Raw genomic sequence first — 12,950 nt, forward strand, 5'->3', positions numbered from 1 at the left:
AACAGTTGGTTGGCGTGGGCACTGGGTGGCTGCACCCTGCTGATCAGTGACTATCCTGTGGACATCTCATCAGTCCATTTTGCCAGAAAACCCTCTTTAAACTTTGTGCTGAGAGACTTACCTGTTGATGACTACTGCATTACATGTGCCCGCTTTGCTGGGATTGTTTACTACTTGAACTTCTATTACTCTACGTCCAGAGCCTTGGATTGAAGAGGAGCAACCCAGGAATGGTAGCACCTGCTACACATCTACACTGGCTGTTATAAATTATTGTGTCTTTCAACTTAAAACTCCTTTAATTCGAGTATCTGCCACTGATGCTGTATTTCTTCTGTCTAGATATACTGCCCTGTGAGGACCTCTGATTTTTATTTACAGGTTTCCCCTTGTGTCCCAGCCTTGCTAAATGGACAGCACATCCTCACTGTTGGGCAGAGATCACATCCACAGCATGGAGATGTCGGTAAAATGTAAAAATAGTATGCTGATGTATCCATGCATAGACAGGCAAGGGCCCCATTGATTTGAATAGCTTGAACATAGCTAGTAGGTATATGAATTTGGACTTGGACCCAAAAAAGCAGTAGACCATGCTGTAATGCCCAATTAAAATACATGGAGGGCAACCAATGTAATTAAGGGGATAGGTGGGTTACAGTACCACAACAGCTTATCTTGCTTGGGGTTATTTAGTTTTTACACCTAGGCCTGTAACCATGACAAGGTGGCATACTCTACATCTGGAGGAAATAAGATTTCACCACACAGGCAGGGATTCAGGAAGGCCTGAATGCTTTTCTTAAAACAAAAAAAGTTATAGCTACTAAATAGATTTCATGTGATAGGTCATGTGATCCCCAGGAAGTTACTCTGATTTCCATATTTGGAATTGGGAAGGAATCCCGCCCCCTCCAAATCCCTAGGAATAGGCAATTGGCATCTTTAAGGGTTCATAAGGGTTTCTTGCCTTCCTCTGGATCAACACAATGGGGTTACAGGCTGAACCTGATGCTGACCTGAACCTAAAGCTCACAGTATAGTATTGCTTAGTCGGCTGTACCTTTTGCTACTGCCTATGAATTTACAGTCTTAAGAAAATAATGTTATAAATTGGCATATTGGACAAGCATTATTTATCTCAATGTTATGCTGATTATTTCAGAAGGGAAAAGTTTCTCTTCTATTGAGAACCACTTTGTTCTTCTAAGTTCTAGGTGTACAGTCCCTTTGTATCCACAGTAATTGAAGTTTTTGGCATATTTTCTACCCATTTTCTTTTAAATAAAATCTAATTCTTTAAGACTGTTTAATGGATTGGACTGGACTGGATTAACTTTACCATAGGCCCCTGGCTGTTCACCAAGCCTGGGCCCCCCACCCCACTGTAACTATGCAGCACTAGCGTGGTGTTCATAGTACAGGATAGATAATGTCATGATGCCCTGAGCCAGGAACTGTAGCCAGGAGACAGAACACAACTGAAAGTATAATTCTTTTTGGGTGGCCATGGCCCCCCAGAAGCTCAGGGCCCTGCAATCAGCATTCATCAGGAGCGGTGTAGATGGAGCAATGTAGATTTATGTCTGCATGGCTCTGATAATGGCCATTATGGAATCCCAGCCGGAGTGTATACACACTGTATACACTCTGGCCGGGATTCCATGCAGCCGCACTGAAAACTGACATGTCAGTTTTGTGCAGTCGCTATTTATTGAATAGGGGGCGCACAAAATTGACTGTGGAGACAGTGTAAAGTGTGGCTCCACCTGGACTTTACATTGTCTGCTCTGGTCCAGCCGGGGTGAACTTGTCTGCAGTATCGGCCAGGGTGAACTTCACACACAGGGAGACGTTCTGTGACACAGCCATGTGACAGAACAGCCGCTGTCTTACAGTGTGTGAACTCGTGGCTGAGCATCACTGCAGTTACTGATTGGCTGAGTGCGCAATCCATCAGCCAGAATGGGCATTTTCCTCCGAGTTATGACGTCACCGGAACTCGGGGTCATATGCATCCAGGCAGGGGTCCTGAAGCCTGTGAACCAGCACTTCGTGAGAGAGTAATGATTGTTTATTATGTTCTTCCCTGAACCCCCCCTCCCCCGCTCGCACCGTCTGTAAAATTTTGCAAATTGACAGACTTCTCCTTTAACAGTTTGCAGTCACATAATGAACATAAAAAGTACACACTCAACGCCCTTTTTTGCCCTTATATACCATATTTTTCTGCTTTTCGAAAGCCTGGACTTTTATCTCCCCTAGCTTCTTTTTTCTTACACTACTGGCTTGAGACAGCTGGAGAGGAGAGAGAGGACTGCTGTTCCTACAAAATAGTGAAGTGATGGACTGGCAAAAGTCTCGTGAAGTTGTTGCAAATAAATAATTGTAAAATAAAATGCAGCTTTGCAATTTTATGGTATGCTTTGTGCTTCAAGTATGCTCTGTTCCTTAGTATTATTTTCCTGTAAAATAATGGATCCCGAAAGACTCTACTTCTACAGCCAATGATTCTGTCCTTAAAGTGACACTGTCACCCCCTTTTTGCATTATGACTTCTCTACACAGGTGTAAAGGTTAAATTTAGCAGTTTTCTATCATACCTCATAATGATTGTTCCAGTAAAAAGTGATCTTTTATCATCTGGGATTGGGATACCTGGGCTGGGCTTCTCGGCCGAAGCGCCACTTAGCCATGCTCCCTCCATAACATCATCACCGCATAGGCCAGGCCCCCACAGCGGCCAATCTAGTGGGGGTGAAGCCTAGACCTTTAGGCCAGCCCTTCCAATGGCTGCTGAGGGGGCGGGACCTATGAGGTGATGACGTCATAGGGGGCATGGCTAAGTGGTGCTTTGGCCGTGAAGCCCAGCCCAGGTATCCCAATCCCAGATGATAAAAGATAACTTTTTACTGGAATAAACATCATGATGTATGATATAAAATGAGGTATGTAAACTGATAAATTTACCCTTTACACTTGTGTAGAGCTGTCATAATGCAAAAAGGGGGTGACTTCATATGATGGATCTAGTAGAGCATTGTGGTTTCTGAGCTAAACATTTCTGTTTTCTGCTAATGGATGAAAACATTTCTTTTTTATTCGGAAATTGGAAAAACATTCTGACCTAACACTTCTCAAAAATAGTGAGAACAGGGTCCATGCAGTTTTATATAAGATAAGTACATAAGTAGCACTCTCCTTTCAAACATTTAAAGGGGTTGTGAGGGATAATTTCTTAATTAGCCATGCTGTGGAGGATATGACAGTTATGTATACTTACCTGTCCTGCTCCCCCTTGGCTGCTGGTTCCTATATTGCTCGCTCTGTGCTGCTGTCAGCGTTTCAGCAACATTTATTGACCGGCCATTCCATGTTGGAACAGAAGCAGATGTTGTCCAAAAGCTGACAACAGTGCAGAGCTGGCGATATGGGAACCAGCAGCCATATGGGAGCAGGACAGGTAAGTATACATAACTGTCATATCCTCCACAACCTCAGCAGCATGGAATTATCCCAGACAATGCCTTTAAAGGGGTAATCCAGCGCTAATAAAAAAAGAAAACAAAATCAATCAAACATAGTTTTTATATTTACCATCCCTCCTTAGTCGGTTTCCGTTTCCCGCTGTTTGCAGGACCCTGAAGCTCCAGTTGGTGTCTTCTTTTTTTCTTTACCTTCTGGTTTGGACTTTCCCATGATGCACTTTGTCTCCTGTGAGGTCTAACTGACTCTGTAAAACTGTTAGATGGCTTACATCTTGTTCAGGCAATCAAAACTGAACAACCTGAGTCATCTGACAAAGACAGGCTGGCCTAACAGGGCTTAGACCCGCCTCCCTCTTCATGAGGTCATTGTCACAAAATGGCTGCCACAGAGCAGCCTGGGGTCAACATTCATTAGGTAAGAATGAATTTACTTCACTTCCTGGTGGGGGATTGAGGGGGGAAAAGATAGGGAAGGGGGGAAGATAGGTGATTGAAACATATTACAAAGTAATATAACTTTGTTATGTGTTTCAATTGCTGGGAAAAAGCTTTTCGCTGGAGTACCCCTTTAATGCAATGGATCTGATTTAATACTAATTGCCACAAAGTCATTGAAAACAATGTGGACAGGACTACAGACTGATATTCCACGCATCTTATTTGTTAATAGAGCAGAAAATCTGTTGGAAAACAAAGTTAGCTTCTGTCTGTCATTGTTTTATTACTGTCTTAAAGAATACAGAACACAATATACTGGGGAGAGACTGGAACACCACTGAGAAAATGTGCCAGTATCAACACATTATCTTTTTTTTAACAGTGTAGATAATATGTAATTCTGGTTTAGCTTACAATGGATTGTGTAGACTTGATTTTATTTAATCTGTTAGTTATAAGCAGAACTAAAACTAGCCATAAACACTAATGTAGACTGAACCTGCTGATTTTGACAGGACAAGCCCATCATCTAATGTATATGAGGGCAGATGTCAGAAAGAGAAGGTTCAGGCAGTTGGATGTCAAAATACCCTATCCTTTTAGAAATAAGGAACATAATTTCAGTATACTGTAGTTTGATCTTTGCTTCTCTTTGATCAGTAGAAGATGTTGTGGTGGGCTTGCCTCAGCCGGGAAAAAGTGGTGGAAGTCTCAGTACATTCCCGGCCCAAACACATGCTGAAGAGGGTAACAACCCTTGAAATGCCTTGTCCTTGATCCTATCAATGAAACCAGTCTGTATGGTATCATTGCCTGTACGCGTCATCCTATGATTTATGGGCCCCATCTCTAGGACAAGTGTTTTTTTTTAGGTCTAACTGAAAAACCTAACCTGGAAGAAGCCTAAATGTTCAAGTTGACTAAGATACTGAAATTATATTATGTATTTAGTGTGTGGTATCTTAAAGATGCACTAGATCAAACAAAACACAAGCCACAGTATCAGAAAAAGGTGCAATATATTTAGTATATTTTTCTTTTGCAATGTATACCATTCAGATTTTTTGATACACCAAGATATCCCATTATTCCAGGGTTAGGCAACTTGTGGATGTACAGTGGTCACTGACCCAAGTCCTGGATTGGTCAGCGTGCCAATGTCACAGGTTATCTATCCCAGTGCGTGTTATAGTATAGCAACAATCTCTAAAAAATGGCAAATACATTCTTTACTGGCATGGTGATGCTCCACCTCGAACCATTCTGAGTAACTGCAGTGCCTATGCATGCAATGAAAAGTATTTTATAATATAAAGGAGAAAGGAAGTCAATGAGTTTTAGAACAATTTCATGTTTTGTCTGCGGGATTATATATAAACACTTGCATAGGTTTACATATAATCAGTTGTGTATATATGTTTTCTTCTTAAATAATCTCAGGGCTTATAAAATTTTAGAAAACCGGCCCCTTAACATTGCTTAGTTATTAGATTGCCTCTATACACACACAAAAAAAAATACAGATATTACTGACAAACCCAAACCAATGCTGAAACTCTAAAAGCTGAAATTGTGTTCTTTTTCATAGACAGGGAAATACAGAAGGAGCAAAACCCAACTGTAGACGTAACTAAAAATTACTTTCAAAGTTTATGATTTGTACTTTTGCCAGTGTATTGTGTGACCCTTCAGGGCCTCCTGGTTGTGCTGATCCTGCACGAAGAGATCCGAAGCCAAGCACTGGCAAGACACAGTCCCTAGCAACACACCAGAACCCACTGTGATGACATTGAACACGCTTAGATAAGCCATTCCTTTTTACTTTCATCAATCGTCTCCGTAAAGTTGGGGTCATTGTTTATAATGGCTGCATCAGCGTTGTCAGCAGATTCGGCTCCCTTGGCTTCATTGGTGTGGTAGGTGCCCTTGTGACGGAACATGTAGCGTATCAAAAACACCAAGGTGCAAAGAATGGTGAAGATCACCACTGCTATGATACCTGAAGGAAAAGAAAGGCAACAAAGATGCTTAGAATATATAGAGCTAATATTGTGAAGCAAATCGTGCAACAAAATATTTAACAATTATTTTACCTACAATTTTTCTTAAATTGAATAACATACTTATGTCCCACTGATCTCCACACGCAGTGTGACATTATAATATTGTATCATGATATGTACAGTATATCACATATAATATCATCAATTATAAAGTCCCAGAAAACCATTTTAAGCAAATGTACTACAATAGAGCCGCGTCACAGAGATGAGGGGAGATTGTCACACTGGGGGCCGGCGAGCCCACCCCTAGTGCTTCATGCCTGGCCGATGCTTGGGAATAGACTGGCGCAATGCACAAGAAGGGTGTTGCTGAGCATGTTTTAACTGCTTTTAACTTTGTACTTGTCTCATGTTTAGGTGTGCACAGTCTTCTATACGTGCCCTCTCTGTTTGCTTTGTATATATTGGAAATTTTGGCATGTTGTAGCACCCTCTTTATACTCTTTAGTGTATTAGGTTGTGCCCACCTTCCCGTTAACTCTCTATGCACAGGTTCAGAAAAGGGACCGCGGCATTGGCATCCCTGCACTGGCGACACTTACGGCATATCCTTTGGATCCGCAAAAAAAAAAAAGTGTCCCAGATGAGTATACACATATATAAGCCTTAGAGTTGTTTTAGGCAGGCAGGAAAAAGATTATAATTGCTTCACAAAATATCCTTTCAACTTTGACATTATAGCTTTTCTACTCAATCATATTTGCATTTCATGTTATGAAGCAGGCTCAGGAGCTACTAAGGGCCGAAATCCTCGATGCTGTTGATGGTGGTAATGTAACACACTAAATGCAGCTATGAACAACAATTGCAGTATTTAGGTGGTTGTCTGACAGGTAGACACCCTTTCAGACCTATGCTGGGCACTCCACAATGGGGTAATTGTGGATGCCAGACACCTTGTTGACTGCACTCTAAAATTATTTTTTTATTTAAAGTGTCTTGCCTTTGATCTAATGCTTTTGTCAAGTCAGACAATACAAATCATTTTGCACACTTTATGTATATATATATATAATATATATATATATTTATATATTGGGACTGCTACAAGGAACTGCTGATAAAGACGTCTGTGCATTACAAGGCAGTACTTTATACTTCCAGATGATGTCACTGTTGCTTTTCCATCAGCAAAAAAGTAGTATCAATTACATATATATATATTTATATTTATATATTTTATCTTTAAACAAGGTTACAACCTACAATAACTCTGTACCACACTTTGACCAGCTGCCCTCCTCACTTACTGCCTCCTTCCCCTTACTTTGTAGATTATAAGCCCTCACAGGCAGGACCCTCTATCCCGATGTACCAGCCTGTCATTTACTTTATTCATGTAATTTGTTTGCTGATTTTGTTATGTTCTGTCTATTAACCCTTACAGCACTCTGGTATCAAGGGAGCTTTGACAATAAATAATAGTTTTATTTCTCTGTGCTTGGCCCCACAATATTGTAAAATATGTTATAATCTGGAACATTAATATTATATTAGAGAATACTGCCCTTTTTACATTGTGGCTAACAAATGGAACATGTACAAGATATTTGGACAAGGCTACGATTTAAAACACCACTGTCATTGTCACCATATCTATATAGACCATGATTTGTCGGGGTCTAGATTCCAAGCCCCCCGAACTGATTTTTTAAAATGAATGGGGAGCAGGGGTCAGCCAAATGCCTCTCTCCCTACCTCTTTTCCCCGCTGTAGACGATAGGCTTTATAAAAAAGCTTAGCTAAGTGCTTCTTTCCACTATTTATAGAGATTGGTTGGGGTCTCAACATTGATCACAACATTTAAAATGGCTCTATGAAATAATTTATTTTTATATGACAGTCAACGATGGTATACTCTAAGGCTGTGTTAGGCTATGATTGGATTTCTTTCTTTTCTTTACGTATCAAAAAATGAGTCTCTGATGGACTCCACGAACAGGACACAGTAGCAGGCTGTGTACAATTTAATAAATCACCTTTTATGATAAAGACTGTTGTTTTTGTACCATAACTACAAATGAAAAGAATGAAAAAAATGCACTCAAAGGTTTGCATAATCTTTAATAAAAGTCTATGTGCTGATTCTTTCACTAATCTAATCATGAAAAGCATATGTTATCTTACCTCCAATAATAGCAGAATTCCTGTTGACCCCATCTGTGATGGCTTGTCCTTCATTGTTTGGGAAATTAGCACTTTCTGTTATGAGTAAAATAAAAATACAGTATTTATAAAAGGTCAATATACAGATGTGATTAATTCTTATCAAATATTTAGCTGACATGTATAGAAAATGGAATTACAGCCTTGTTTTATACAATGTGTGTACTGACAGTCACTTTTCCATAGACTTTTATAGAATGTATTTTCAGATTAGAAAATAATGAGCAGCTTTTTAATGCCATTTTTTTGTCTTCATTTTACAGTGCGAACCCAGCCTAAGGGTACATTCACAGGTCCCATGTTTGTGGCAGATTTGAGCCTGCAGATTTTGTGCCGTGTTTGGTCATTTATCCACATTGATTTACACAGCATGAAATCTGCAGCAAACACGGAATCTGTCCGATGGTTTAACTAATCACAACTCCGGGTAGGGGTTTAAAGACCCTTCACAATATGCTTTTAAACTTGTGAACTCCTGCTTTTCTTCTTTTGCTTCCTGCCTATGACAGGCTTCTATAGTAGTTATATGATGGCAGCATAAAATGGGTGCAACTGCCTGTGGTGCTGACTAGAGATGTCAGAAGAGTCAGAGAGGAAATGAGACACCACAGAGCCAGAAAGATTCCTCCTGTGTTAGTGACTACCGCTAGAATGCACTGCTAGCGATCTAAGGAGGGAGTGATGTTCTCTGAGGAAAACCTTGTCCACGCCAAGGATATATAGGGCAAAAGGTGGTCAGACTAGTGACTCTTTTTGTGAGTACGAGAATCTTCTTCTTCTACTGTACAGTTACCAAGAGTGTATTTATCATGTATTGCACTGAAGTTCTTATCGGTAAACCAAGTTAACCTGGGAAAGTCACTGGACTCTGGTCTATTCTTTTGCACCTGCACCTATAAACCTGTTCGCACTTGGGTTATCCAAACCTTAAGCACAGTGCCCGTTTTTACAGGGGTGGGTTCCAACACCACTCCTGGCCACCGGGACAAGTGCCCAAGTAACCCCACACCCACGCTGCAGCCACAACACTGCATATCTATGATATCTATGACTATGGCTCACAGCACTCAGGTTAACTGTAAGAGCCGTAGGACTCCCTTGCAGTTTAATGCTGCCAGGAGCATCTCTGTCTTTTTCACTCCAGCAGAGGTAGACCTAGTGACATCACTGCTGTGCTCTCTGCTAGAGTGGGGAAGGAAGAGATACTACTGGGGATACTACTTACAGGGAGTAACTTGGCTACTACCTATGTTACCTACAGGGGGGATCTGGGTAACAGAAAACAATTAACTATGGGGGAACCTGGCTACTGAAGGAAATTTCATATGATTTCATACTACTAAGAGGGCACCTACCAGATGAGGAAGACTAACTACTGGGGGGACCTACCTAAGGGGGGTAATTACCTACAGGGGCATCTGTCTATCTATTGGAGGGACCTACCTAGTGGGGGGGGGGCTATCCCTCCCTACACTTTTATGGAAACATAGAAGATTGTTGGCAGAAGAAGACAACCTAATCAATCTAGTCTGCCCTTATAGTATTTACCTAATTATTATCTTAGGATAAATTAAATACAGTATATGTTTATTCCAGGTAGGTTTAATTTCAGTTCCTGTAGATAACAACCACATCTGCTGGATGTTTGTTCAAAGCATCTACTGCTCTTTCAGTATAGTATTATTTCCTCATGTTGCTTCTGATCTTTTCCACAACTACTCTCAGATTGTGGCCCCTTGTTCTTGTGTTCATTTTCTTTTTATTAAAAAGGCTTCCCTCTTGAACCTTATTTAGTCCTTAAACATACAGTATGTAAAGGTTTCAGTCATGTCCCCCCCTTTCTCCTCTTTCGGCCAGACTACAGATTTAAAGTGTCACTGTCGTTATAACTTTTAAAATCTAAATCAACAGTAGATGTGATATAAAGCAAGCAAGTAATTTACATTCATAATTTTTTTTGTTATCATGGAAAACAGTCAGAAAACAGGAAGTCCTGTGTATCCCAGGCCATCTGAGCGCTGACAGAGAGAAGGCAGTCATGTGACTGATGGACACAATGAGTCATGTAATTGATGGACACAATGTGACTCTCTGTACTAGCTGGAATTCCTGTGTTTAGTCTGGTTTTTTTCAACAAAAAAATCTGCCTTTGGAAGACTGGACCTAAATTTCTGGTAAGTACAGCTTTGTTTTACAACATAATAACAAACAAAGAAAATAATGACTGTATTTTGCAAACTTGCTATGTATCACATCTACTGTTGATTTAGATTTCGAACGTTATAGCGACAGTGAAACTTTAAAGCGTAACTGTCATTTCAGGGTCATTTTTCTGAAAACAATATCAACAGTACAAGTGATTTTAACCCCTTCGTGCTGCAGCTAGTTTGGGCCTTAATGACCAGGCTAATTTTTCAAAATCTGACCTGTCTCACTTTATGCTCTTATAGCTCAGTGATGCTTTAACGTATGCTAGCGATTCTGAGATTGTTTTTTCGTGACATATGGCACTTTATGTTAGTGGCAAAATTTGGTCACTACTTTGTGTGTTTTTTGTGAAAAACATCAAAATATCATGAAAAATTAAAAAAATTTGCATTTTATGAACTTTGAAATTCTCTGCTTCTAAAAAAAGAAAGTCGTAGCACATAAATTAGTTACTAAGTCACATTACCAATATGTCTTCTTTATTCTGGCATAATTTGGTAAACATATTTTACTTTTTTAGGGTGTTATGGGGCTTAGAAATTTATCAGCAAATTATCACATTTTCGTGAAACTGATTTTTTTAGGGACCAGTTCTTTTTTTAAATGGATTTAGAAGTCTGGTATCCTGAAAACCCCCATAAGTGACCCCATTTTGGAAACTACACACCTTAAAGAATTAATCTAGGGGTATAATGAGCATTTTAACCCTACAGGGGCTGGAGGAAAGTATTCACAATTAGGCAGTAAAAAAATTGAAAATTTAAATTTTCCAATAATATATACATTTAGATTAAAGTTTCTCATTTTCAAAAGGAATATGAGACAAAAAGCACCCCAAAATTTATAAAGCAGATTCTCTTGAGTACAACGGTACCCCATATGTGGGCGTAAACCACTGTATGGGCACACAGCAGGGCTCAGAAGGAAGGGAGCGCCAATTAGCTTTTCCAATGCAGATTTTGCTGAAGAAGTTTCTGAGCGCCAGGTGCGTTTGTAGTGCCCCTGTAGTGTCAGCAGAGAGAAAACCCCCCATAAGTCACCCCATTTTGGAAAGTACACCCCTCAAAGAATTCATCTTGGTGTGTGGTGACCATTTTGACCCCACAGGTATTACAGGAAAGTATTCAAAAGAAGACAGTAAAAATGAAAAACTCGAATTCTTCCAATAATATGTTCGTTTAGTTTGAAATTTCTCAATTTCACGAGGAACAAGAGGAAAAAAGTACCCCAAAATTTGTAACGCAGGTTCTCCTGAGTACAATGGTACCCCATATGTGGGCATAAACCACTGCATGGGCACACAGGAGGGCTCAGAAGGGAAGGAGCGCCAATTAGCTTTTTCAATGCAGATTTTGCTGCAGAAGTTTCCGAGCGCCAGGTGCGTTTGCAGTGCCCCTGTATTGCCAGCGGAGTAAAATCTCGCCATAAGTCACTCCATTTTGGAAAGTGCACCCCTCAAAGTATTCATCTTGGTGTGTGGTGACCATTTTGACCCCACAGGTATTAGAGGAAAGTATTCAAAAGTAGACAGTAAAAATGAAAAACTCAAATTTTTCCAATATTATGTTCTTTTAGTTTGAAATTTCTCAATTTCACGAGGAACAAGAGGAAAAAAGTACCACAAAATTTGTAACGCAGGTTCTCCTGAGTACAATGGTACCCCATATGTGGGCGTAAACCACTGTATGGGCACACAGGAGGGCTCAAAAGGGAAGGAGCGCCAATTAGCTTTTTCAATGCAGATTTTGCTGAAGAAGTTTCCGAGCGCCAGGTGCGTTTGCAGTGCCCCTGTAGTGTCCGCAGAGTAAAATCTCCCAATAAGTCACTCCATTTTGGAAAGTGCACCCCTCATAGAATTTATTTTGGGGTGTGGTGAGCATTTTGACCCCACAGGTATTTGAGGAAAGTATTCAAAAGTAGACAGTAAAAATGAGAAACTCGAATTTTTCCAATAATATGTTCCTTTAGTTTGAAATTTCTCAATTTCACGAGGAACAGGAGAGAAATGTCACCCCAATATATGTAAAGCAGGTTCTCCTGAGTACAACGGTACCCCATATGTGGGCATAAACCACTGCATGGGCACACAGCCGGGCTCAGAAGGGAAGGAGCGCCAATTAGCATTTTCAGTGCAGATTTTTCTGAAGAAGTTTCTGAGCGCCAGGTGCGTTTGCTGAGCCCCTGTAGTGTCAGCAGAATAGATTCCCCCCAAAAGTCACCACATTTTGGAAAGAGCACCCCTCAAAGAATTCATCTTGGTGTGTGGTGACCATTTTTACCCCACAGGTATTAGAGGAAAGTATTCAAAATTGGCCAGTAAAAATGAAAAACTCGAATTTTTCCAATAATATGTTGGTTTAGTTTGAAATTTCTCAATTTGACGAGGAACAGGAGAGAAAATTCACCCCAAAATCTGTAACGCAGGTTCTCCTGAGTAAAACGGTACCTCATATGTGGGCATAAACCACTGTATGGGCACACAGCAGGGCTCAGAAGGGAAGGAGCGCCAATTTACAGGAGCAAAACCGCAGCTAGTAATGGTTATTAGAATAGCGCAGTTACTAAAATAAAGTAAAAAAAATGAGAT

General features: G+C 40.3%; 1 protein-coding gene across 1 annotated transcript in view; it reads right to left on the bottom strand.

Annotated features, from left to right (window-relative positions):
• Positions 1 to 4,928: 4,928 nt before the first annotated feature.
• CNTNAP2 (contactin associated protein 2) overlaps positions 4,929 to 12,950 on the bottom strand; it is a 1,369,824-nt gene continuing 1,361,802 nt past the window's right edge. The window contains exons 23-24 of the mRNA XM_069958388.1: positions 8,117 to 8,191; positions 4,929 to 5,925 (exon numbers count right to left, since the gene is read on the bottom strand). Coding sequence (XP_069814489.1) covers positions 5,726 to 5,925; positions 8,117 to 8,191 — 275 coding nt within the window. The 3' untranslated portion in view covers positions 4,929 to 5,725. The remainder of the gene's footprint in view (positions 5,926 to 8,116; positions 8,192 to 12,950) is intronic.

The sequence above is a fragment of the Dendropsophus ebraccatus genome, chromosome 2 (assembly GCF_027789765.1).
Source record: "Dendropsophus ebraccatus isolate aDenEbr1 chromosome 2, aDenEbr1.pat, whole genome shotgun sequence".
Taxonomy (NCBI): domain Eukaryota; kingdom Metazoa; phylum Chordata; class Amphibia; order Anura; family Hylidae; genus Dendropsophus; species Dendropsophus ebraccatus.